A 27,017-nucleotide genomic window follows, 5' to 3' on the forward strand; every position below is an offset into this window, starting at 1 on the left:
TCCAGGGGCATACTCGCCTGGTTGTTGCTGGTGTACGCCGCAGCGAACCTGTTGTCGGGGCTGAGCACTAGCTGTTGCATGATGCCCTCTATTCCCGGGTTGACATCCCGGGTGAGGTCACTTGTCGACAGGTCCCACGTGATGAACTTGTTTGAGATGGACACGATGTAGCGCAGGTCTGACGTCAGGCAGAAGCCGAACACCGCGAACTGGTGGCCCTCCAGGGAGTACTGTGAGTCAGAACGGTTCGCTGTACTCCTGTCACGTCAAGTCAGGACACTTGCACGGGTACAAGAAGAGCGAATGCAGCACAACAGGATTCAGCATCAGCAAATATACTCTCAGATAAATATCTTTAAAACCACATTGTACACTACATGTTTCGACAGTCATTGATCCTCATTTCCATATCCCAAGCCACACACACTCTCACACTATTATCTAACATTCACTTTAATATTATCCTCACATTTACGCTGAAACATTCGCAGCTGTCTCCTCACTACAAAATTTCTCGTGCATGCTACAAGATCCTCCCATCTTACCTCATCACCCAGATATTTGGTGAAGAGTATATGTTACGAGGCTCCTCATTGCGCAGTTTTCTTCAGGCTCCTGTCACTTCCTCTTTGGTGAAAATATTCCCCGCAGAACCCTCTTCCTCCAACAATGCGAGAGACCAAGTTTCACACCCATACAAAACCACAGGCAAAATTATAGTTCTGTTTCAACACTTACTTTCTTGGGTGGACCACGGGAACGTAAAGTTGCTCCTGTGCTGAATTAAGCACCAGCCGTGAAGGCCTATGGAGAAGTGGAGGTATATCTCCACGCATACCAAACCACGGCACTAGATAAAAGGTGAGTGATCAGCTTCACGCCATAGAGTGCTTTATTCCAAGGGAAAGGGCCGCCAGTAGATCTGGCAGAGCGCAGTCGGTATAGCGACTGGCTATAGGTTTGTCGACCAGTGGGCCGGAGTTCGAGGCCTGTTAAGAGTGAAGAATTTTCACTTCTCCATGTCATCCAGACCGGCTCTGGGGCCCACCAGCCTCCTCTCCAATGGGTACCGGGGGTAAAGGGGCAGGGGCGTGAAGCTGACCCCTCACCCATATCTAGTACCGAGGTCAATAAAACGTGGGTCTATATATTTACTCCACCATACGCTTTCATGGCGCAATGCTTAATTAGTTAAGCACAGGCAGAACTTCACAATTTTTACCTTAAAGGACCCCCAGTACTCATGAGAAAGGAGTCTGGATGGGACCAAGACAGGTCTGGACCCTGAGGATCAGAGAAGTACCTCCTGCCCCTACCTGGAATCGAACCAAGTCTCCTCGGTCATGGAGCCCGCAGCCAGCCACTGTGGCCAAAGTGAAGCATGTTGGAAGTACGTACCTTGAGGGGCCCCCCCGGTGTGTGCAGGCAATGGTAGAGGGGTAGCAAGGCGCAGTGCTGGGGCCCCGTCTCGTCGCATTGCTGCAGCAATGCCTTCACGTTCGGGTTGTGGCCTATCTCTGGCAGCAGCCGGGATACCAACTGAGGGGCCAACATGTCGGGGTACATCCCCAGAATGGCCCCTCCGAGGCGCAGTGCGTCCGCCACCAGGAGCAGCTCCCTGCAGACACGTCCACTCTCCTTAGGCGTCACAAAATTGTGCGTCTATGCCATCACTGAGTGTACATCATCACTAAACAGTGACGTAGATCGCTACGTTATCATTTTATTTTCAACATACGATAGGATCTAGCTGAACACACAGGGGACTTTCCTCCTGTAACGTTGCCTACTCGAGGTGTGACGTAGCCTCAGAGATGTGTTCTCTGCAGGCGTCACATGTCCAGTACAATTTGAGTGGTATCTTCAGTAAAATGCCTCACTACTCTTAATCCTTGAAAGAGGAAGGATAAGTATATATACCACCTGATTAACATTCAAAAGCTCTGCATTCTGCCCACACAGCGTATTTATGCATTCCATAAAATTCTCGCAACAAACAGCGATTTTTTCATTCAGCAACATTAACCGGTTGGGCGTTGTAACGGTGACATAATGTGTTGTCTGTGAGGTAGGAACTATATTTACATATACTATTTACAGTAGCTTTGTCTTCAAAGGCTTGAAGAACATGTGGTACTAGGAATAATTAAACCATGTGTAAGTTTCCCTCTTATGGCAAATCTTGATATATGGATCATAATGGCCGCCATACTTGTGAACAGACCGGATGTAGCGTGATCACTTGATCACCTGACACCGGTTGCAATAAACATGTCCGCAGAGTTATTGTAGTTTAAGCGTACATCTGATCACTACTACAAAGACTATGGGACCGAGAGGAGATGCCCCCAGTTCGGCACAATAAAATAGTCCAAGCTTGAAGAGTAAGGCGCATTGAATAACAGGGAGAAGACAGACAGAAAATCGCAGGTAAGTCTGTGATGCTGGGTGTTACAATACAGTACACATGGTCCGCAGTTCGGATAACTGCCAGCAACTTGATTTCCTTTTTCGACCACAGTGTTTGGAAAAGTGTACATACACGCTCCCTCGCCATGTGTGAGGGCGGGGAGTGAACCAATTATTAATATTTTCATTCTTATCTGCCGCTGATTTGAAACAGAATATATATTATGCATAAACGTTTTTCGGTTTCCAGGGATCAAAACTCTTTGCAATGTTTGTTCTGCTATACCTGATGAAGGAAACAGATACAACTTTCGAAACAGTGTGTTAGGAAAAAGGTCAAGCGATGGGGACTACCCAGAATATAGCCAAGTAAAGAGCAAGAAAGTGTAATTCCCCGCTTTGCTACTCGAGTTCCGAACACGTGAACCAGAGGCGCACTATGCAAGGCAGATAAGATGTGTCTTGAAGAGGAGACAGAGCTGTCGAGAAGGCGGAGCAGAAACACGAAGACACTGAGCAGAAGTTAACAGCAAAAGATGTGCACAGCTGCCCGTACGAGAACCGAACCAAGCCACACAAACACGAACAGTCTCTCCTGTCATTCATGCACTTACTCGTAACACAGTATGAATCATGTGACGGCGCTGTTGGTAGCTGAGATTGTATGGCGTCGAATGTTTTAGTATGATTAGTAACCAATACGAGTAAACTGAGCGGCCTCCGTAGTCTAGGGGTAACGTTCCCACCTCATGACTCAAGGTACGCGCGTTCAAACCGGGCGGAGGTCGTGGAATTTTTAAGGGCGGAAAAATTCAGGGAACAAGTCCTCCGGGAGGGACTTTAAGCCGTGGGTTTCGTGTCTTAGCCTACGGCACGTAAAAGAACCTCATGTCCCAAGGGGACCTCTGAGTTAAATTCAGGACATTTCCCGCCCAACAGTAGTCTCTAACGCCTCTGGTAGATGGGGGAAGCATCGAGATACCGCTGAGCCAGTAGAGGCCGAACTCGCTGGCTGGGTCGGGACTGATGGCACGCACCAGTGCCGGTAGGGTATAGAGACTGGTAGAATATCACAGGGGGACGCACAATGGACCAATATCTGGTCTAAGTGCATGGGGAAACCCACCCTCTCCAATAAACAGGAAGGCAGCGGTCTTAACATTTGACATACTATTCATATTAGATTTCAGAAAAGTCACATTTTTTTAACATAAGGCATCCTGGTCCGTCATTCTATTTGACTTTAAGCAAAACAACAGCACCATCTAGTACGACAAATTTGATTCAACTGGATAACAACCTTCACACGTTTCAGTCTTAAGAGACAGTCAGCAGGTGGTGGTCGACACGCGAGGAAGCGCTTTACAGTTATAGAAGTCAATTGCCCACCAATTCTGCCCCCCCCCCCGGAGTGAATTAATTACACTTCCAATTACAATTACAGTAAAAACGAAAGTTATACAGCACCCCAATATTAAAATATAAAGCAGGCAAAAATGTCCCTGTAACAGGCCATGGAGTCCCATATGGCCATACCGAGATCTCTTCTGACTCTAACATACCTAAGTGGGGCTGATTTTGCATCTGGTTTGCATCTAAACCTTGCCCCTACCTAGGCAGACTGCAGTGTATGTGTGCAGCTCGATTGTTTAGCCGGATTCCAGGCAAAGAGTCAAAAGATTTGTGTGGCTTGATTATGTTCCTTGTAGCAGTCGAAGCAGAAGCTGGAAACAGAAAGACAAAGATCAAACAAGTCACGTAACTCACCTCAGCTTCTTTCGGATCTGCTCGCTAGTAAGGAAACAAACATCTGATAGTCTCTTGTTAAGGCTCCATTTAGCAAGCGAACACAGTGCTGCGACAGGGCGCCTCTCTGTGTTCTTGAGACGTTCCGCTTGCTGTTGTCAGCCCGCGGTTTTTGCACAAATCAGACCACTCCACGCACCGCCTAACAGCAAATCAGACCGCTTCAAGCACCGCCTGACAGCAAATGAGACAGCTTCAAGCACCTCCTGACAGCAAATCAGACCGCTTCAAGCACCGCCTGACAGCAAATCAGACCACTTCAAGCACCGCCTGACAGCAAATCAGACCGCTTCAAGCACCGCCTGACAGCAAATCAGACCGCTTCAAGCACTGACTGACAGCAAATCAGACCACTTCAAGCACCGCCTGACAGCAAATCAGGCCGCTTCAAGCACCGCCTGGCAGAAAATCCAACGGGTTTAGATTCGCTGTTTCATGGGGATATGGACTGTGCTCCACTTGGATGATGCGGGTTAGCTCACGGCGCTGTGTGTACTTACTGTCAGTACACTGCGGTAGTACCCAGACATTTGCCTGCAGGAACTGAAGGAACCGACGGGAACCTCAGCAAGGAGAGCCGGTGTCACGGCCGAGACTCGAACCGATCCCCTCTCAGAGAGGAGTCTATAGCCCTCTCGGTGACCCCGTGTAAAGAAGCAGGCCATAAAGGTGTGAACTGGAGAGCTGCATACATTGGCTTCCTCGCCAGATTCAATTGGGATACTCAGCTTAAGAAGGAAGAGACGGGCCCCACATGTAGCACGCATTGGAAAGAAGAGAAATGGATGCAGAATGTTCATAGGATAAGATGAAGGAAAAAGACCACTACATGGGAGGATACTATTACAATGGATCTTAAATTGGTTGGGTTGGTCTTTACTGAATTCATCTGGCTGAAGAAAGGGAAAATGTGGGAAAAAATATTGAGATAACTAGAAAATGCAGAGAATGATTTACGAGAGCTGAAAATGTAGACATGGATGCAAAATGCAAGCAAAACGCGTGTCTGTCGTGAAGGAATCCAAGGTTCTTAGAGGACCTTAGGACCAAGGAACAAGTTAGTAAGTAAAGTGCGGATTGAAATAAGCTGACTCATGAGTGGCAGGCAGATCTTGCCTGATTGAGTTCTAAAGGCGGATGTGACAAAGCAGCCTGGTATGACGCTAACCAGTCACCTCCATCTACTGCCAAGTATAAAAATATGTGGAGCCGTACCTCCACTCCACCATACGTCTTCACGGTAGGGCTGCTTGTCACAGAGTTCCTGTCGCAGCACTGCTTCCAGCTGCTGTCGTTTAGGGCTAAGTTAATAAACATATTTTAGTACAACTTGAGACACTTAGTGTTTAATTCAGAGTTTTAATTATATTCTTTTAAGTCAGTTTTCGTAAGTATTTAATGTTTCTTGCTCTAGTTCCATGCAAACTGAGTTGTTCACGTAAGTTCTGTGCAAATCCAAGTTATGCACCCGTTCCAGTATATATGTATTATTCACTTAACATTGCGGGCTCCTGGCATGTTATGCGGTGTAGTCTGAGGCTGGAGGCAGCAGGTTCCTCTGAAACGCTTGTAACTATCTACCAGACTACACGGCATTACAAGACAGTAACCTTAATATTCACCGCCATGAGAAGGTCAAGTCTGTTACTGACATAAAATTACGTTTATTTTTCTCCTGATGTAGCCATTAACTAACGAACTCACTATGTAACTAAGGAGACGGATCAGGCTCGCTCTGAAGAAGGCAGTAGTTACTAATCCAGAACCTTCATTACCGTGTTCGCAAGAGGCCGCCTCTCGACTGAGCTGCAAGTCACATCGCCTCGCTCCCGCTACTAAGGTCCAGTTTAATATTATCCTGTCTACACCTACACCCTCTAGGATCTCGTACCCACACTCTTTATATATTTGTCATCTCTCCCATGTTTGCTACATGGTCTGCCTACCTCACTTTACATGACATGGCCATCCCAATAACATGTGGTGATGAATGCAAATTATGAAACTTTAATTACACGAGCCTCTTATCCGGTAGTAAAGGGGGCTCTTTCCTCGGAGAGTAAAGCGGCCGGAGGGTGACACTGACGAGTCACCTCCAATTAGTGCCGAGGTCGAGTATACGTGGATCTGTGCATCCACTCCCTCATACATTTTTATGGCGCAGTATTTAATTGTTTAGCACAGGCACACCTCCTGCCTCCCTTCGGTCCAAATATTCTCCTCAGCACCCTCAGTCTATGTTCCTCCCAAAACGATGAGATGTCCATTTCAGTTTGCTTGTGTCGTCCCAGACCATCTGTCCACATCTCAAGTTCTGTGTAGCGTTTCGTTAACATCCGATCTCTCACGGCCTGCAATTGTCACCTCAACCCCCGCGTCTAACCCCCAAGCTGCAGGACCATCTCTTTTCGGCCCTTCACGGCTGCTTATTCAACACATTCGCAGTTGTCCCCCGTAGCCGGTCACGGTGGCCACGCGGTCTAAGGCATGAAATGTCTTCACCCACCCAAGGTATGGATGTTGGTCTGCGTTTGTGTGTAGGTAGCAGCCTTGCGACGGGCTGATCCCCCATCCAAGGAGTCCTACCGACTGTCTAATATTTAGAAACTGAAGTGAAACAAACGTTTCACGGATGCCCTATGCTCCAAGTGGGAACAACAGGAATAGATAGGTAGATGGATATATCCTCCATATCTGGAGGCCGTCTTCACCAGCCGTAGCGTCGGGACGCCTCATTCCGCTGTGACAGGAGACCCACTTAACTTATAATTCAGCAATTGTTAACATCCGCTGAGAACTCAGTCCCGTCAGATATTGTGAAAGCTTTCCCTGCCTTCTCCAGTATTGCTGTCCAGTCCTACATGTTAGCGACAGATGTGTCGAGACCCACGTTTAGCTCGATCTCCCACAAATAACACTCACAAATATTCAACTGTAAACCGTCTCCTTTATACAGTATACTACATTTCATACATTCACATTAAAACATGTTAAGACTCGCAGGATATACACGATACACTGAATAAAAAGACTGCTCTCTCGTACGTGACCTGTTACATAACTTTCGTTCATGCAACATGTTAACATTCGGAGCAGAGCGTCGCTCTCGTCGCTATGGTAACCTGATATTACACATTGAAAACTATTAATCTCGCGCGTACAGAAAGGACTTGAGGTTCTCACAGCAGTGAGCATTCATATTGTGGATCCTCCACATTATGACACCGTGTGGCGTTGTAGGTGCGTACCCAAGTTTCGGATGAACACACCTACATTTTAGACTTGTGTCATGGAAGCGGATGCAGCAGGTTCCTCCGAAACATCGGTAGTCACCTGCGAACCTACACAGTGCCATGACCCAGAAGGATGACACGCGACATGCGCAGCAGCACAGCGCACAGACCTGGTGGCCTCTCTGTCCTCAATGTTGCTGCATGCGTCCTCGAAGTCACTGAGCACGGCCTGCAGAGGACATGAACACAGCTTGGCGTGCAGCCACTTGTAGTTAAACAGCACGTGCTTGTAGAGGTCCTCAAACCGGCGCGCCCTCACCATGTGGTACGGCATCTCGCCGAACTGCAACACCAAGTTAACTGACAGACAAAGTCGCTTCCTCCAAGCAAGCTGAGCTTCTACAGTGATGCTGACGATGGAGGCCATATGTATCTCCGAAACGTCGCGCTCTGTCCGAACTAAACGGGATTACAACCCACAGGAACTTCGCTCTTCAGAATAAGTACAAGTTTGAAAGATTTGAGGCTTTCACGGCGGTGACTATGAAGAAAGCAGTCTTTTGGGATTTGGCACCGTGTATATGTGGTGTTAACCGACGTTTCAGAGGAATGTATCGTCTCCATCTTCAGGGTAGAAGGAAAAATATAAGAAATCCGCAAGCGAAGGGACCGTGAGAACCGGTAAAAGCAGTCTGCTTTTCCTTCTACCCTGAAGATGAAGACGATACGTTCCTCTGAAACGTCGGTTAACACCACATATACACGGTGCCAAATCCCAAAAGACTGCTTTCTTCAAGTACAAGTTTGTTTAATTGTAGCAGAGGGGTACTGACGGTTTTGTAATTGGTTGAGGCACTGTGCCACAAGCCTGAAAGTGGCGGGTTGTAATCCCGGTGAGTTCATTAGATTTTTCAGTTGACCTAATCATTCCAGCTGCACTGTGATCCTGGGTCGACTCAGCCTCTAACACAAATGAGTACCAGGAATCTTCCTTAAAGGGCGGCAGGTGCATAAGGCTGACAGCCTCATCGCCATCTGTGAAACGTGGGAGACTCGACGTCTCGCCAACCTATGGGCCTCCACGGTCTGTTTCAGAGATAATTTAACATTTTTAGTGGGGTTTTGAGGAATCAGAACAGCAACCACGAAAATATTTGATGTGACATGTAGATTGATAGAAGCTCAGTGACTTTTCGGACTAACATACCGCCTCCATCATCAGGATGAAAGGCTAAGCCAAGCAAGAAACAACCACAGCAGTGGGTTCTTGCTCGGTTTACGCTTTCGCTCTGAAGATGGAGGCAGTGTATTCCTCCGAAAGGCCCGTAAACCTCTAACAGACTACACGGTGTCACATGCAAAGAGGCATTCTTCAGAGTCACCCTATGAGAAGCTCTGGCTTCTCGTCTGCAATCTGAAGACGCAGAGACTGAAATAGGCGAAACTGTAGGTTTGCTTGCTGTTTTGTATGGCCATGAAACTTGGACTCTCTTATTAAAGAAAGACGCAGATTGGTGCTTGGAAACAGGACACCGAGGGCAATATCTGGACATAAAACGGAGGAGAAGTGGCAGGAGAATGGAGATGACTGCAAAGTGAGGAGCGTCATAAGTTGTACTCCTCGCAGATATCATTAGGGTCATCAAATCACGGACGAGATTGGCAGGACATATGGCACACATGGGATATGGACCAGTGGAGGGCTCTTGTGAGCACTGTAATGAACCTTTGGGTTCCATAAAATGTTGAGAAGTTCTTGAGCAGCTGAAAACTGGCGGCTTCTCAAGGAGGGTCCAGCTGTATGAAGTTAGTTATAAAGGAACCCGCGGGTTCTATAAACTGGTGGGTGACTGCTGACGTGTCAGGTATGACTGCCTGGTCCCGTCAATGGACAAGGAACTGGCTCCATCTAATGGACCCAACACAGCAGGTTTTACCTGATGATGGAAGCGGGGATAGCTTCCGAAACATGTTTGTTTAGCCTGTGTGACGTGACCCACCTTCCTCAGGTTGTAGCGGGACACTTTGCCGTCCTTGGAGTAGAACACCAGCGGTTGCACGGGCACCTTGCGGTCGGCTGAGCCTTCCTTGTCCGTCAGGTTGAACCTGCGCAAGAAGCAGCGGCCTTGTAGGACAAAGTGGCCTTCTGGAGCATGACAGGTGGCCAGTACAGTGGCCAGGGGATGTATGGACGGCCTCCCGGTAAGAGGAAGGTATTCTCTCTTCTTCGCAGCGTTCAGACGGGCTCTGGAGCGCACCCAACATCCTTTCCAATGGATACTGCGGTCTCTTTCCGTGGGAATAAAGCAGTCAGGGCGCGAAGCTAACGGCTAGCCTCCACCTACCTCCGAATTTTAGAATGAATGGAGCTACAACTCCACCCCCATTCATCTGCTTTGGTAAAGATCAATTTGTCCCGGTGCTTAGTCAGATAAACAACAAGTCATTAAGACATATGGAGGAGTGGACGTATAGCTCCACCATTCTCTAATTTGGCACTAGATGGAGGCAAGTTCTCAGCTTCACTTCCTGGCCGCTTTACCTCCGGGAAAGAGCACCAGCACCTATCGGTTAGGAGGCTGGGTATGGACGCTACGGAGAAGAGCGAATCTGTTGTCCCCTCTGCCAGGAATCGAACCCCGATTCCCCGGTCGTCCAGCCCGTAGCCTAGTCGCTAAACCGACTGAGCCATGCCGGCTCCACAGCGTACATGAGTACCAATAATAGCGGCAGTACTCCGAATACATCCGGACAGAGGCGTCTCATTAAGCTCTGTGTAGGCCTTTGCTCACTGTGTGAGAGCTGTCACATTCCTCCATCTTGTCAAGAGTGGCTCATGCGGCTTCCCAAGTTCCCAAGTTCCGGACTTCACATGCAGTATATGTTCTTCAGAAAGCACAAGCCCCAAGCGACCACTCTTCCGGCCCCTGTCCCAAGTCGAGTGCCTCCGCAAATCTCCCGTCTGAGTTCGGCGAGGCGCTGGGAAAGTCTTCGTATTTTGGCAAAATATTAACTGAACTGTCTACACGTGTGCACACGTAAAGAATAGCAGCGGCACGCACACAGAAAGACCACACAGGATAACACCTATACAGTGTGGAAACAAGAACTAGCCGCTGCAGCACTTCAAACACAGGGCGAATAACCCTAACAATTTTAAAATTTTAAAATTTGGACAAGAATTTAAAGTTTTAAAATTAGAACTAAAGATTTTATTATGGTGCCATTACAATAAAGTCAAAATTAACGTGTGTGAAGTAATCTACGGGTGGACAGCTATCAACGAAGTAGAAGTTGATAATGACAGGGAGAGTATTTAGATGTTAAATTTTGAACTGGGTGCAGTGTGACAGCGAAGTGAGTGATATACACCTGATGATGGCCGTCTGAGGCCGAAACATGTAGTGTAGGAGACAAAATCAAAAGACACAAAATATATTGTTTGCACTTGAGACGGAGTTTGTATCATTTATCCGAACTGAAGATGGCACACACGTGCCAAAATACAGTGTGATCTTNTACTCATATTTGTACATTTAGTAGTGTGGCATGTAGACCCATTGCCAAGTAACCGCTGCTATACAGGCGACAGTAAAACAGCCATTGCTAGGAAACAGCTCCGTGGATACGTTGTTTCCCCGCTAACGACAGAACACGCAATAATAGAAGAGACGTTTTCTGTGCGGTCCGTACCGGGGCTAGTAGTTCAGTTGAGGGTTCTAGTTGTGAAAATGAGAAGCTGGAAGCTGAGACCGGGGACAGTTCGGGAACACAGAGGAAGGAGAACGTCCGCCGTTGGAAGCCGCTACCAAGCAACAGCTAGTGAAGGCTGAGAAGACTTTATGTGTGTTGTAGTTACAGTGATCTTTACGGCCGCGCCATAGCTCAAGCGGTTAGTCGCTGGCTTCCCACCACGGCGGCCCCGGTTCGATCCCGGGTCTGGTCAAGTGGGATTTGTGGTGGACAAAGTGGCGCTGGGGCAGATGTTCTCCGAGTACTTCGGTTTCCCCTGCCAATCTTCATTCCACCAATTGCTCCACAATCACCCTCACCTATCATCTGGGGCTGGTACAAGAGGCCAGAAGTGGCCGCAGTACAAGGGACTTAGTCCCACCCCACTAGCAGTAAAAAAAATACAGTGATCTTTTGACTGTGTAACTCAGTGATTCTGTCGTAGTTGTCTGTAGTTACGTCCTCTAAGTGTTCAGTAAATGCTGTTACCAATCCAAACTCGGTCTATAGTCACACTTATCACGTGACAGTAGTTTAAGTCTTTAATATTTTGAGTCTTTTTATTAAGTTTATATTAAAAGCGATGTGACTTCAGCGTAGTAAGGGCTGTCTGAGCTCTGACCTCCAGGAATGTCACTGTGTGGGTCCCATGTTACAGCGAATTCGATTTAAGATTTTTCGACTTAGAGCTCGTTTTCAGGAACGCATAAAATCGTAAGTCTGAGGTAGGACCGTACTCCCGCCTTTACCGGTACATAGAATTGTCTTCTGTTTGCAGAGGAACATCTGTCAGTCTTCCCAATCAAGCCAACAGGAGCAGGGGGCATGCTGCACCTACAGACGCACGCATGGCTTCACATAAACAATAGTACGCATGCGCAGTCTTATTCCGTCCTCGCTCATGGTTTCGTAAAGGGCCTCATGTTTCTAGGGAACCGAGGTGGAGCATTCGGTATAGCGGCTGGCTATGGTCTGCACGACCAAGGGGTCGGAGTTCGAGTCTCGATGGGGTCAAGAATTTTCTCTACTCCACGTCATCCAGACCGACTCTGGGGTCCACTCAGCCTACTGTCCAATGGGTACTTGGGACTCTTTCTCCGGGAGTAAAGCGGCCGGGGAGTGAAGCTGACCACTCCCAGCTAGTGCCGAGGTCAAAATGTGTATCTATACATCCACCCACCATACGCCTTCATGGCGTAGTGCTTAATTACTTAAACACAGGAACAACTGTACCTTTCTTTTATAGCACATGCCTCTAGTTACAGCCAGTTGATAGTAACGCAGTAACAGTAAAGGCGCGTCCACATTACTCGTGCTCGTGCTCGCCAGGCTTGTGCTCGTCGGGAGACTCGCCTGGCTTTTACTTGTGCTCGTAAATCTTCGTCCACACTACTTCAGTTGCTCGCCAGGCTTCGGCGCGTGAGGATCCGTATATTTACTCGTAGTGTGTATAGGCTGTAGTCGTATTTTAATTTATTGACTATAGTTCTTAAATTTAAAATTTACTTGTCTCGTGACTTGCCATATCGTCCACATTACTCGCGAGCATAGCGAGTCAGACGAGCACGAGTAATGTGGACGCGCCTTAAAACAGGAAAGTACCGACTAGCTAGCTGTATGGAAGTACCTGTGCCGTTGTATCTCGGTGTACTTGAAGGGCTTAGGGTTGCCCCCACCCCAGATTCCCAGGTAATAGTCTGCAATAGACGAGTGGAAGTACATCGCCATGTTCATATTCTTGAAGTACCTCTCGCGGGCCGCGTCCCGGAATTGCCTGCACACACAAACATTGGCCGGTGCTGTCACCGGGTTCTCATTTTGGCCGACAGTTGCTGCTTCCATCATCCTATCCAATTCAGCGTCCAGTGACCATCGGTAAGTAGCCCCGACAGGCGTACATTTAGATAAATGCAACAAAGTTATTAGCCATTCCCTTACGCAGTGTCCTATCCCTTCCGCTGACCACTTTTCACCATGTTTCTCTCTACAATGCATGAACGTCAGACAAAAGAGGGATGAGAAATCACGAATTTTTTTCTTTCTTATAACTTTTTAATAACTACTTCGCCTTCATCACATTATACTGCACAGAGTGTGGTATCATAACATACCATTCTGTACAGGAAGGCGCAATTCGTGGCAATGCTGTACAAGGTACAGGGTGTTGCGAACCTGTGGTACCAGTTCATGACGCTCACGCCGTCTGCTTCTCGCTCCGACAAGTAGTTGGGCAGGTCGTTTCGGATGCGGGTCCAGAGCAGTGGCGGGATGCGGCGCACCGGGGGCAGATGGTACTGGTACACGTCGTCTAGCACCTTGTCGTCCAGGGAGATCAGGTCCTCCAGTTCGGACTCGGACAAGCCGCTTTTGGCCGCAGTGATGTAGGCGAGCGCGTGGAACACAAGGATGCGGCCGTGCTGTGGGCAAACCACTCATTGCTACAGGGTGTTCCCGAATGGGAAGCCGGAAATTTCCATTTACATCCCAGTCTTCCCAGTATCCTCTTTCCATGACGTTTACCAACCAACTATGGTCGTAAAAGCTCACAAGCCTGTGGTGCGTGAAGCCGACCATACACTGCATCTAGTGCCGAACATAAGAACGAGTGGATCTATACGTCCACACCTCCATATGTCTTCATGACGTGATGCTTATCTCAGCTCGCGGATAACTTTACATTTTAAAGGGGTTGGCGTGAATGCGCTCTACACCATGAAGAGTACGGTGGAGTGGCGGTCTAGCTTCACGCCCCGGCTGCTTTACCTCCCGTAGCCACTGGATGGGAGGCACCTGACGGATTTCGAATGACTGACCTGCTTCTCGACTCGCTCAAAGAGCAGCATGATGGAGTCCATGACGGTTGAGGCGAGGTATGTGTCCTGTGGCTTGGTGTAGCTCCGCCAGCGGCAGATCTCGGCAAACACGAGCTTCACGAAGATGGGCAGCGAGCACTGTCCGACCGCGTTGCACACGAGCCGCCACTGGTAGTTGGTAAGGTCGCGACATGCCGTTTGCATCCACATCCTGCAGACAGCGAGAAGTCGGCTGCCTCACTCTGACCCACTGTTTCACTTCATATTCACCCTTGTTAGAACCTCAGGCCTCTCAGATACTCGTGATTTTCTCAGGCGCTTCTCCCGCTGTAGTGGCTTACCTTATTATCTGCATGGCGAGCTCCTCCCCCAGGTCTGTGACTTCCAGAAACAATTCCTCATTGTCGATCATACGCCTCAGCAGGTGGTAGTCCTGACTGACTTCCGGGTTGTCTGCCTCCGCGGCGCATGACACAAGCAACTGGGCAAGTAATCTCAGCGTCAGTGTCGTTATGGTAAAAGGGTAAAGCTATGCCTGTAACAGGCCGTGGAAGCCCATAGAGTTGTGAGAGGTCAAGGCTCCCACATTTTCTAGACAGTCAGCTTACAGATGGCGGTAAAGTTGTCAGACTTACGCGCCGGCCGCCCTTTACCCCCGGAAGATTTCTGGCATTCCCTTCCGCTAAAGGCTGAGTCGACCCCAGAGAAAATGTTTAGGTCAATTGAAAAATCCAATGACCTCATCGAACCCGCGACCCTTCGGCGTGTAGGATAGTGTCTCAAATAGACTTGAAAGGATTCTGACGATGGTGTATGCTGTACAGAACTATTAGGCTTATTTTGGACTCTATCCATATATACCAGACGGTGGATAGAGTCCAAAATAAGCCTAATAGTTCTGTATGGCGTCTCAAGTTTAATTTTATTTTTGTGAAGAACTCATTACTTACGGAAACCTGTTTATTCTGCTGACTAGACAACCGAGATACTGGGGTTCCATTCCAGATATCACCCACAGACTTCTTCTTAATATATTCATTTTTTTATGCAGCCGTCAACACAACAAATTGGTAATAAATAAATCAAGACATGGTATCCTATACAGGACACGATACAACATGCAGAGTAACTTCACCGCCGTCACTGACGTCACCACGAAAAGAAAATGGAACGTACATCACTTACATGCGCAGAACCGCCAAGTAATATGTGCACAAAACAGAGAGACTCCCAGAAGACCCCTCCACTCTACGATAGAACATCATAGACTTCCACTTCACTCCCAAATAAACAAAAAAAGAGTAATTTAATTTTTAACATTTAACTGACATAACTTTTGACATTTTAAGAACACTATTCAAATATAAAGAAACCCACGAACCGTAAAGAAATTTATATTAATGATCACTAATGTGGATCCACATTAGAAATGCAATTCAATATCAGGTAGTATATTACATGAAAATTGCCTGATGATGATCCAGCTGGATCGAAACATGTAGCAATTGTACGTAATAAACGAATATTAATGCAATAATATTGGTTTATTTATTACGAATTTGTTGTGTTGAACCTTGTATAATAATACTGAATTAGATATTGGGCAAGGTAATTAGTCATCACTCAGTCATTCAGTCAGTAAGCTGATTAGCCAGCGAGCCGGTTGGCTGTGCGGTTAGATTTATATCTGCAGTTAACAGAAGACAAACCAAGATTAATCACCTTGCAATATGGCGGCAAGCGAAGCGGCAGCCATGACACTTTGTTGGCGTCCTGCGCTCCTGTCAGCTGATCCACCGAGTCGAGGAAGAGTAACAGTGGCTGCTGCGGGCTTGCATATGTTAGAAGATGCTTGAAATATGCCGTCAGGGGTACAAGGTCCACGGGGATATCCTCGAAAGGCAGCATGTAATTATACGAGATCTGCGCATGTCAGAAAATGTTCTCTGATTCTAAAGGTTTTTTCGGGATTCAACTTCAGTGATAAGAAATCATGAAGATATTTTGGTATAATTATTTATGTTTGAATAAAGCGACAACATAACTAATTTACACAGAATCCCATTTGAAATCGGGTCAAGGAAAGAATAAAAACAGATCGAATCCCCCTCACCCAAACATCTACCAAGCAATTACCTCTCCTCTGCACAGTTTCCCCCACTCTGACCAGTTGCATCTTGTGCATATTGTGGTTGTAATCCCTTCTCTGTCTCTCTCTCCCCCTTCGGGACCTCATTTTGTTATTTATTTTCCATATACTTGTGGTCTCACGATGCTGCTATAGCATCGAATGGTAGATTGATCAGTGAATAATGTTTTGGAATGGATGGATTATCCTGACATTTGCATGGATGGCCGGACTTGGGCTAATGAGCTCTGTCCCGGTTTGCCTTTTGGTGTTGATGAAGGGGAGTGTGTAATGTTGGTAAAGCAGGTGAGAAATCGGCCGGCTTGAATACACACTACGTGTGTTCATTCTTTCCCTGACCCTGGTGTAATTTATAGTTTCACATTTGAATTCAGTGAGTTAAGCTTAAGATCTGTTTTCCCCCCGGCAAATGGTTGCTTTCCCTGTCAGTATCACAGCATGTAGTGGTTAAACTCTGAAGAAGGAAGAGGAATCTCATTAGAGTCAAGTTCACTCATGTGACAGAAGAACAAGACACTGTGAGTAAGAACTGGCGTCACATCGAGAAACTCTACGGCAACACCTCCACATTGCTTTAATGGTCATGGCAAGAGTAGGCAGTAAATTTAATCGCATCTTTCAGTATTCTCTGTTAGGGACTCGTTAGGAAGCAGAGTTGTTGTGTAAGTAACAAAAATGCCGCAGCCCCTGCCTCAAGCCTCTGCTTCTAAACATCCTAAAGTCTTCACTCTCGTACCGCCCTCATCAGGAGGGCGAATGGGCGGAGCCTGGGAACCTTCTGTTTGCTCACTTCTCCCATGACTTTCCCCTTCTCATGTACTTCTCTGCTATTCTTCGTGGTCTCTCTGTCTCCAGGTTTCACAGCCGATGTCCCATTACTGTACCTGTTGGCAGATGGACACCAGGGTGGGTGTTAGGGCGCTGCTGTCTGGCGTGGTACCCAGGAACCTGATGATGTTGAGTGGCTTAGAACCCTGGAACCATTCCGTGGAGGCGAGCCCCGCTGAATTGGACAGGAGGGATGTCTTGCCGCACCCACCCTCCCCGTACAGGACCATGGGCTTCTCGCAGTCCCCTAGCAAGTGCTTCTTGATTCGCTCGAGTTCGATCTCGCGCCCGTAGAACACCTGAAACACGGCATTCCTCTGTTGCAGGCAGTGTCCAGACCTATCTTCTATCCTATGGGTATCGGGTGCTGTTCCCCAGGGGGTAAAGCGGTTGAAGCTTGAAGCTGATCACAGAAATCCATCAGTAGCTCAGTGCATGTAGCGTCGACCGTCGGGATCATTACTGAGAAACATGTTGAAAGGGATCCGAAAGGAAGTTGTCGTAGCATAGTTTGAAATAGCATCACTGGATTTGCCTCGAGAGACTGAGGAAAACCACGAGGACCTTCAGTGAGAAACCTCGGTGCTTCGTCTACGTTTTTGTTTATGCGCCTCCCGAATACAAGCCAATGCAGCGACTCCACCTAGTGCGGAGCTTAAGAATGTATGGAGCTATACCTCCACTCCCCCATGAACTGCGTCTTCATGACATAATGCTTAGCACAGGAACAACTTTAACTTTTATGTTTTATCAGAGAGCGGTTAAGCGCGACACATTTCTAAAGATTAGGAGCCGGGATAGCTCAGTATTTCTTTTATTGCTAGTGGGTGGGGCTAAGTCCCTTGTACTGCGGCCACTTCTGGCCTATTGTACCAGCCTCAGATGATAGGTGAGGGTGATTGTGGAGCAATTGGTGGAATGAAGATTGGCAGGGGAAACCAAAGTACTCGGAGAAAACCTACCCCAGCGCCATTTTGTCCACCACAAATCCCACTTGACCAGACCCGGGATCGAACCCGGGCCGCCGCGGTGGGAAGCCAGCGACTAACCGCTTGAGCTATGGCGCGGCCGATAGCTCAGTAAGTGCAGTGACTGGGCTCCGGGCTGGGAGAGCAAGGGATCAGAATTCTATTCCCGATAGAGGCAAGAGATTCATCTCTTCTTCACAACGTTCAGACCGGCTCTGGGGCCCACAAGAACTCCTATCTTCCTCCGGGATAAAGCGGCCAGAGCGTGAATTTACCATGCACCTCCATCCATTTCCGGGGTTGAGAATGCCTGCATATTTTGTGAGTTGTTTCGCGTTGGTATCAGCAACTGAGCCACGTAGCTTCGGGTGATAGGGTGACAGATGAATGGTGAACTGTAAAGGATTTGGAAGGCAGTGGTCGGGCCCTACTGGAATTGCTTGGACGGACTGAGGAAAGTCACGACAATATTCCGGCCGAGTTTCGAACCGAGTACCTACCGAATAGTAATCCAGAGAGTTACCGCTGCACCAGACCGCTCGATCAGAATGTATGGAGCTGTACCTCCACGCCGTCATAAGACTTCATGGCCTAGTGCAGGGGAAAGTTCAAGTTGTCGAGGCTCACCTTGACAGAGTTGTTGCAGGCATGCAGATGCTGCAGGATCTCCGTCACGATCTGGCCCTGCGCGCTGGAGTCCTCTTTGCGCATGGCTCGGTCCACCAGCTTCGTGATGTTCTTGTAGAAATGCGTTATGAAGTGCTGCAGATACTCCTCGTGAGTCTCCGTGTCCAGACCCTCACGCCCAATCCACTCCACGGTGTATCTGTCAACAGTGAACATGCAGTGCTAGAAGTCGGTTTGCTTCCGGAAAGCTCCACATCCGGGCAAATCAAGCACGATTTTACATGGTTTTCCCCGGTCCTAGAGCAAATGCTGTGTCCGTACCAAAATTCAACGTTGCATCCCATGCGTCTCATGCAGGCTTACCAATGTGAACACCAAAATTTCACCATAATTTAGCCCTCCAGAGTTTAAACAAATTGTCACTCTGATGCAACTCTTTCAGCGTTAATATCTAAATCAATTCCGGAAGCAGGCAGCAAAGCCCCGTCTCTGTTTCCTTCCTCTGACATATCCTATCACTTCTCCCTATCTGCACTTCCTAACGCTTTACCCTACCTCAGACGTGCTTCTACCAGAAACAAGAGCGGGTTTGCTTCAGAGCCTTCAAAGTAGGAAAAACGTTTGTCCCCCTCCCACGTCAACTTCTTCCTCTTGTCAGGGAAGTGATCACGCAATCTTAGATGGAAGGACGCGTTGAACTCATATGAAAGATTGAAATTTCTGTAGACAAATGAAGTGAACAGGCTCAGAACTCAGTAATGAGCCAATAACTAACAAGATCGTCATTAGAAAATGATCAGGTGCTCTTCACAACATACTCGTATGGTGGGTAACCGGATCACCATTTCGAGGATCTCGTTGAAGACACGGGGATTTTTTCCACAGGGTTGTTTACTCAGGGTACGACGTACCCTCAAGGATATCTCACACAGATAATAATTTAATAATACTACTAATAATAATTGTAAAAATATTTATAATAACACCTTGCTCTTACTATACTGATGCCACGGAAAGAAATCCTATGAATTGTGGGGGTGATTGCACTCGAGGTTTCTCCCTCTGTACCTACTCCTGTATCCCCCTAACCCCTCTGCGCTATGTCAACCAGCCCAAAGCGTTTGTTGCCACCGGAGCTATTGAAGTACCTACAGTATCACCGTGCATATGAAAAGAACGGCTGGAAAACTGGAGGAGGGAGGGGTGGGACTCCTTTCCGTGGCCTCAGTATAGTTTTCGCCACCTCTGGATATTTGTGCTCTCAATCTTGGCAGGCAACCGCTCGTCCCGCAGGTTCGCCAGCAGCTTGCACGCCTCTGTGTCCAAGCTCCTGTTCAGGATGTCCACAAATAGCGACGCCTTCTTCAGGTTCTGCAGATTGATGTTGTTGATGTACCGGACATAAGCGAGGCAATGATTCTTTGTGTTCTGAACGTTCAGCACGCCGTTGATCACCTCCCGCTCCGTCACTGCAACAAGACTAGGCGTTCTTTACAGCCGCTTACTGTGTTGCGTGGTGGCTCGCACTGAACTGGAGGCTGTCTCACCCGACATGAAGTAATTGTGCATCGTATCCCTGTCAATCTTGCCGCTGTTTGCCAGGGACAGCGCAGCCTTTCGGAGCAGTTTCTGCATCTTGCCGAGCGTGTCCCACCAGACGGCTTGGTCGTGCTGCTGCAGTTTCGGGATTCGCTGGAACACGAGACCCTTTGTCTATCCACCCACTCACATACCAACACACCCATCGTCACGGCAAACCCTCGCTAATCCGGATTAGTGAAGCAAAACCTAGCCCTAAAATACGACAGACTTACAACACAAATAAAAAGAAATTTCGATGTTCCAAGTAGTGCTAATGAAAATAAATATCACTGTAGAGCCCTTATACAAAAAGACAAATACATTTATTCATCAACAGAAGCCTCAGGAGTTGTACTTGTTTTTGAACGTAATGACGCAGGTTTGAAGAAAGTGTCAATTGTTTTTTTTTTCTGCACAGACAAGTGACTCATCTGCCTTCCTACATACCATGTGTCCTTTAAAGTATGCACTCAACTGTGAACAGCGTTCATCATTTTTCGTTTTTCAATCCGGATTATCCGACTTCCGTTTTAACTGTATCCGGATTATCGAAGGTTTACTGTATATCTTTCTAATCCGCAGTACTTGGAGTATTCTTTTACTTCTTGTAGATGAAAGTATGATTATATAAACAGTATGTCTCTCTACCCACCTGCTTAATCTAACTACTCGTATTTTCTGTAAGCATACACACCTACACATAATCTCTGTTTCATTTCTATATTTGCTTATGGCTTGTTTAATGACGTTTTAAATAACCCAGACTGCGTAATGTCGTATGGCAGGATGTATAATGAATAATGGATAGAATAGTATGTGATAGCGAGCAGCCGTGGCCCAAATTAAGATGACTATCTTCGTATTTGTCTGGATGGACTGCCACCTACACCCGCCCGATGCAAGTCACATCTGTACACTACCACCTACACCTGCGAGATGCGAGCTACACCTGTACGCTGCCACCTACACCTGCGAGATTCCAGCTACATCTGTACGCTCCCACCTAACCTGCGAGATTCGAGCTACATCTGTACGCTGCCACCTACACCTGTGAGATACGAGCTACATCTGTACGCTGCCACATACACCTGCGAGATGCGAGCTACATCTGTACGCTTCCACATACACCTGCGAGATGTGAGCTACATCTGTACGCTGCCACCTACACCTGCGAGATTCCAGCTACAGCTGTACGCTCCCACCTAACCTGCGAGATTCGAGCTACATCTGTACGCTGCCACCTACACCTGCGCGATGCGAGCTACATCTGTCCGTGTCACCTTGTTGTTGAAGTTGACGAGGATGGAAGAGATGGGCTGCAGCACGGACACCGGGGGTACGGCGTTGCTGTCCTTGCGATACCACGTGTCGAGGAGCACAGGATCAGAGCCCGAGTTGGCCAGATCGTCCCGCAGCATCTGCAGTTCCGAGGACAGGATGTAGGTGGGGATGGGCCTGTATCCATACTTCTGGCCCAGAAACACCTGCGGGACGGTCATGAATACAGCTTCTATATGGTACGTCAGAGGCCCCCCACAACAAACTGCGTTCAGTACAGAGTGTGTAGTTCTTCTCTAAGTTCCTTGCGGTGGGGTGAGACTGAGTCCACTTGGTAAATCGGTCGCGATTTGCCCTATTGTACCGGCTCTGGAACAGTTGGTAAGCCGAAGCACTCAGAGAAAATCTACCCCAGTGCCACTTACCATAGATCCGCATGATTTTACCTGCGATCGAACCCGGACCGCCTCAGTGGGATGCCGGCGAATAGCCGCCTGAGCATTCAGGTGAAGATATTGTGAGAAGTCTAAATGAAATAGTACACTGTTTGATAAAATGCAGCAATTCCAAATCTTGTAGTTTCAAATTCCGAAAGAACGTGTGGCCGAAATATTTTAGTCGTTTTTCATTTCGGAGTTGAGGTTCTCATAGCGGTGACTATAAGAAGTGCGTTTTTCTTCGTTGTAGCGCCGTTTAGTTCGGAGAGAGACACAAGTTTCGGAGAAATATATCACTTCCATCTGCAGGATAGAAGAGTAAACTAGGCAATTAACCAGAAGACGCAGGCGGTGACCTTCGCTTACTCTTCGACCCTAAAGATGAAGACGGTGTGTTCCTCCGAAAGGTCAGACTTTCTCCGAACTACAGTGTTACATCGCAGAAAATCGTGCTCTTCACATTGTGCTCTTAATTATCAGATGTATTGTTACTGATGTGACATCATAGATTACTCTGGCAACAATCCTTGTGTCACTACTTCCAATTATGGCAACAATTGCTTGTCCTATCAATGAACTCACCACAAAGTTCGGGCCCATAGAGAGTCGCTGACAGTTGGCTATCTCTCTCATGCATAGCTCCGTGGTCATGTGATCGTCTGTTGCCTCGTCTCTCACGCCCCACCTCATGTCCACTACCTGAAAGTTCATACTGTGAAGTCAGGAAACCAAGGCGGTCATAGTGTTACTGGTGGTACAAGGATAACACTGAATGTTCAAATATTAGAATCTGTAAAAACATAAAATGACTATTTATGTTAACCTTTTAAAGAATGCTTTTCCTCCAGATATTACATAAACATCCAGTTCATAACTCACAGGAAACATACCAACTCACCACTACGAACATAAATTAGCCAGTCCTGTTTGAGGAAATAATTGCTGTTAACTGTGAGAACCACGCAAATACAGTAATATACTCAGTGGGCTAAATGCAGAGTTTTATTATGTTAAAGCAGGTGGTATGTATAGTAACCACTGGGCTTTAGAGGGTTAATTGTGCTGTGTGTAGAGTGTATTCCTGGCATTTCTTGTATCGTGCAAGTCTTGCGAAGGAGGGAGTTATACACAAACACCATTGATAGTGTGACAGGTAGATCCGCCACCAGGTAACAGCTGTGTAAACAGGCGACAGTACAACAGCCGTTGCTAGGGAACAGCTCTGTGGACACATTGCTTCCCCGGGAACGAGAAAACATGCAATAATTGGGGGGGGGGATAGTGCCGGGGCTGTATAGAAAGGACTAGCACTTGTGGTTGAGAGCCCACCTATTCTCTCGTAAGAGAGGATGCTACATATAGACTATGACAGCAAGTGTTCAGTTGAAGAAAGTAATAGTCGTGAGTCTCAAGCGGCTTGTCGCCAAGACGAACTGATTGGCGGCAAACCGCTAGTCTTAAAGTAACTCTGACCCTGACTGTGGTTGAGAGCCCACGTAGCCCTGCGAGCCACAGAAAGCCACGAAAAGGGGTCCCAGTGCCTGGGGGTATAACTGGACCACCCTGTTGCTCTCGGGTATACACATCCGGCCCTCCAGGTTGGAGGAGTCTCGAACCTGAGACAGCAAAATAGGGTCATGAGTCCTGTGGGTCTCGTACCCAAGAATGACTGCGCTGGCGAGGACCAGCAGAAATTATAAACGACAGAACTATCCTCTTCGTCAGAGAGGGCGCCCCACATTGGCAAACCCGCAACTGTCTGATACTAACAAGAATCTCGTCTTGGGCCCCAGATGGGGCTTGACACCAAGACAGACTGACCGTCTGACCGTCGGTCGTAACGTAACTATGACTTTGACTTTGACTTTGACATGGTTGAGTCAGTTGAGAGTTATATTTGTGAGAAATGGAAAGCTGGTAGCTGAGGTCGATGACAATTCGGAAAAGCAGAGGAAGGGGAATGTCCATCATTGGAAGCCGCTGCCAAGCAATAGCAAGTGAATAGTGAGAAGACTTTATGTGTGCTGTAGGTATAGTAAACTTTGGTGTGTGTAACTTAATGACACTGTCATAGTTATTTGTAGTTACGAGTTGTAAGTGTTCAATGCAGGTCACGGTAGCCGAGGGGTCTAAGGCATGCACTGTCTTCGCTCGCTCGGAAGCCGGAATCGTGGGTTCGAATACCACTCAGGGTATGGATGTTTGTGTGCGTTTTTCTGTGTTTGTGTACAGGTAGAGCCCGTGCGACGAGCTGATCACTCGCCCAAGGAGTCCTACCGAATGTGTAAGATCTAGTAAACCGAAGTGAAACGGAGAGTTTCATGGAGGCAGGCCTAGGCCCAAATTTGGGCTGTAGCGCCACAGAAAAAAAAACGTGTTCAATACATGCTGCTACCATTTAAAACCCCGATTATAGTTACTTAATCACGTGACAATATAACACTAAATTTCCTTAATTTTGTATGCTTTTCTAGTTACAAATATGTGAATTTGAAGGAAAAGTAGCCTGTTGGATTCTTCTTTTCTGGTATGTGTGTACTTTTTAACCTATGAAACGCGGTTATCACTGGGCGGAGGGGCACGAGCTGGGTCGAGAGGAATGCCTCTGCCCCATGCCGCAGCTTTCGTCTTGCTTTTCTGTCTGAAGAGATGCAGAGTTATGATACTGTCACCCGTTTTAGGAGAGTGACTATAGACGGGGTTTGGTTTGGTGAACTGGATTTAGTGACTATTTGTATACACCAAACAGAACTATAAGTAATGCAGCGCTATCTCTGATCTACGCATTTTGCAGTTCACCGTTACACACGCACTAGGGTTCCCAGTCTTCACTAGTCGTATCCTGGCAACGGATTTCAATACATCAATTATACCAGTCTCACTGTAACTGCAGCACACATGAAGTGTTGTTTGCACACTCTAATTCCTTCCTTGCCGTTTTTTTTTCTCAAACACTTTCGACTAACATCTGAAGAGACTCCCTCAATTCTGATTCTATTGGCCTTTGATCCAAATTATACAGGTATAACCGCGGGAAGGCCCCAAACGAATGTCCTGTTTCCTTCGTTATAGCACAGAAATGTGTCTATTGTTGCTTGCTCATTCTTTATCGCGAGAACCTGTCTGCCGAGTCGTTGCCTAACGATGAACGTCTACTGTGGCTCCCCTATTCCGGCTTTCAGACGTCACGTCACAATATCCTTACACTCGTATGTACATATGAGTCTGTAACCGTAGGAACTTTAGAACAAAATGTTGAATTTCCATGAAAGTGCTTATGGAAGCCATGTTGACCTAACGGAGTATATTCAGTGGAGCACTTCTAAATCCCAAATAATAATAATAATAATAATATCGTGGGTACAGGAACGTCTGAGTTAGGAGTGGCATTAGCGCCCATTAGTATACGGCCCTGGTTCCATTTACAGCAACAAGTCTTTCAGAAACAAGCAACGGTTTTCAAGATGGAGTTTCTGTAGAACACAAAATAACAGCAGGACTGTCGTGCGAAATTCATGTTTATATTTTTGTTTTGGTTAATGTGTGTTGCAGTTCGGAGTGTCTAAATGGGCACCGTGAAGGTGATTAAAACTTTCTGTAAAATATTTACGTAAAAATTACTAACGTGACGAAGTTCTGAATATGCAATTCCCAGAAGCTTTCACTTGAGAGACTGATCTCGGCCATTATGCAGAGAACTGCGTGGTTAAGTCCCATAATTATTCTGAGCTGCAGCTACTCCCTGCCTTACTTCTTTTAGAGGGAAATGCTTAGAGGAATTTTCGAATCATAAGCCTCTTCATCAGTTCCCGTGCATGCTTTCTTTGCAAATCTTATTGCACTTCATTCTCCAATTCAAGTTAAGAGTTCAGTACTAATTCCCTCCCCCCGCGTGACTAATGCATCAAATCTGAAGGACTGTCAGACTTCCATGGAGATATCTCGACAAACACATAGACGAATTGCATGCCTGTTGCATTAACCATTTTAATAGGGGCACACGCGGTAGAACTATGCTACAAGCCGGAAGATCGCGGGTTCGATTCCATATTAGGTCATTGGATTTTTCAATTGACCTAATCCTTCCAGCCGCACTACGGCCCTAGGGTCGACGCAGCCTCTAACAGAAATGAGTACCAGGAATCTTCCTTGGGGTAAGGGCGGCTGGCGTGTAAAGCTGACAACCTCGCTGCCATCTATGAACCGACTGTCTAGAAAATGTGGGAACCTCGAAGTCTCACAGCCCTATGGGCCTCCACGGCCTATCACAACGATAGTTTTACTCTTTTTTAAAAAACTATTTTCATGCATTTTAGAAACACGAATTGCTAAGAACAAAGGGCAAATATCTGTACATGTTCTCACTGAAAATAACTTCTTTGAAAACGAATGTTGCAGTGCTCTGGTTTAGCTTGCCCAAGTGACAGTCAGCCAGTGTCTGGGTACAAAGCGGCACCATCAGCGGGTGGCGCTAATGTCAGGTTCACGGTAAAACTGCCTCGCGTTCGAATGCAAAATGGCGTCGAGTTTTCTGGTTGTGTCTCTCTGCTGCTTACAAACTTGTTTTGAACAGTCAAGGCAAAATTCAAGGTGGAGTGACTGGGGCTGTCGCCCCCGGACCTCCACAATGTAGAAAGAGTATCTTCAGGTTTTACTGAGATATTTGCTTCTCTAAAATTACGAAATGTTAATTTATATTTTAGTCCTCAACCAAGAAATAAACAAAAATAAAATAAATACATAATTGTCACAACCTCAATCTGTTGTTAATGATAGAAGCCTCCACATTTTGAATGCTCGAAGGGCCCCACAAGTGTAAATCCAGCCCTGTGATTAGTTCGGTTTCCCATTTCGCTGTATTGAGAGAATGAATTCTTTAAGCGGGAAACTAATAATGTTGTGGACAACTGAACATTTTGCACCCATGTCGACATGATGCAGTGTGTTGAAACAGGAACAAAACAATGCCTGTACCAGGCTGGTACGTCCCTGCGTTACGAATCAATAGCGCTACCACAGTCTGCAATATGACGAGTTTTTCGGACAACTATTTGAAGCGAATCAACTGCTCTTCACTCGCGATCGATCGATATATCGCATTCATTACTCGCTTCACTCTGCTGCATATTTATTTTCTTTACTTCGACATAAGTTGC

The 27,017-nt window shown here is 47.1% G+C and overlaps 1 protein-coding gene across 2 annotated transcripts in view; it reads right to left on the reverse strand.

Annotated features, from left to right (window-relative positions):
- LOC111861484 (NACHT and WD repeat domain-containing protein 2) overlaps positions 1–27,017 on the reverse strand; it is a 47,155-nt gene that overhangs the window by 16,849 nt on the left and 3,289 nt on the right. The window contains exons 3-18 of one of the 2 annotated variants that reach the window (XM_033750316.1): positions 22,444–22,560; positions 21,427–21,630; positions 20,113–20,257; positions 19,809–20,034; positions 18,566–18,764; positions 17,027–17,269; positions 15,716–15,916; positions 14,335–14,474; positions 13,994–14,204; positions 13,353–13,597; positions 12,808–12,954; positions 9,449–9,554; positions 7,619–7,791; positions 4,177–4,200; positions 1,399–1,618; positions 18–230 (exon numbers count right to left, since the gene is read on the reverse strand). In XM_033750316.1, the coding sequence (XP_033606207.1) occupies positions 18–230; positions 1,399–1,618; positions 4,177–4,200; positions 7,619–7,791; positions 9,449–9,554; positions 12,808–12,954; positions 13,353–13,597; positions 13,994–14,204; positions 14,335–14,474; positions 15,716–15,916; positions 17,027–17,269; positions 18,566–18,764; positions 19,809–20,034; positions 20,113–20,257; positions 21,427–21,630; positions 22,444–22,560 (2,814 nt within the window). The remainder of the gene's footprint in view (positions 1–17; positions 231–1,398; positions 1,619–4,176; positions 4,201–7,618; positions 7,792–9,448; positions 9,555–12,807; positions 12,955–13,352; positions 13,598–13,993; positions 14,205–14,334; positions 14,475–15,715; positions 15,917–17,026; positions 17,270–18,565; positions 18,765–19,808; positions 20,035–20,112; positions 20,258–21,426; positions 21,631–22,443; positions 22,561–27,017) is intronic. The other variant, XM_023846105.2, reaches the window with a different exon arrangement.

The sequence above is a fragment of the Cryptotermes secundus genome, unplaced genomic scaffold (assembly GCF_002891405.2).
Source record: "Cryptotermes secundus unplaced genomic scaffold, Csec_1.0 scaffold693, whole genome shotgun sequence".
Classification (NCBI taxonomy): domain Eukaryota; kingdom Metazoa; phylum Arthropoda; class Insecta; order Blattodea; family Kalotermitidae; genus Cryptotermes; species Cryptotermes secundus.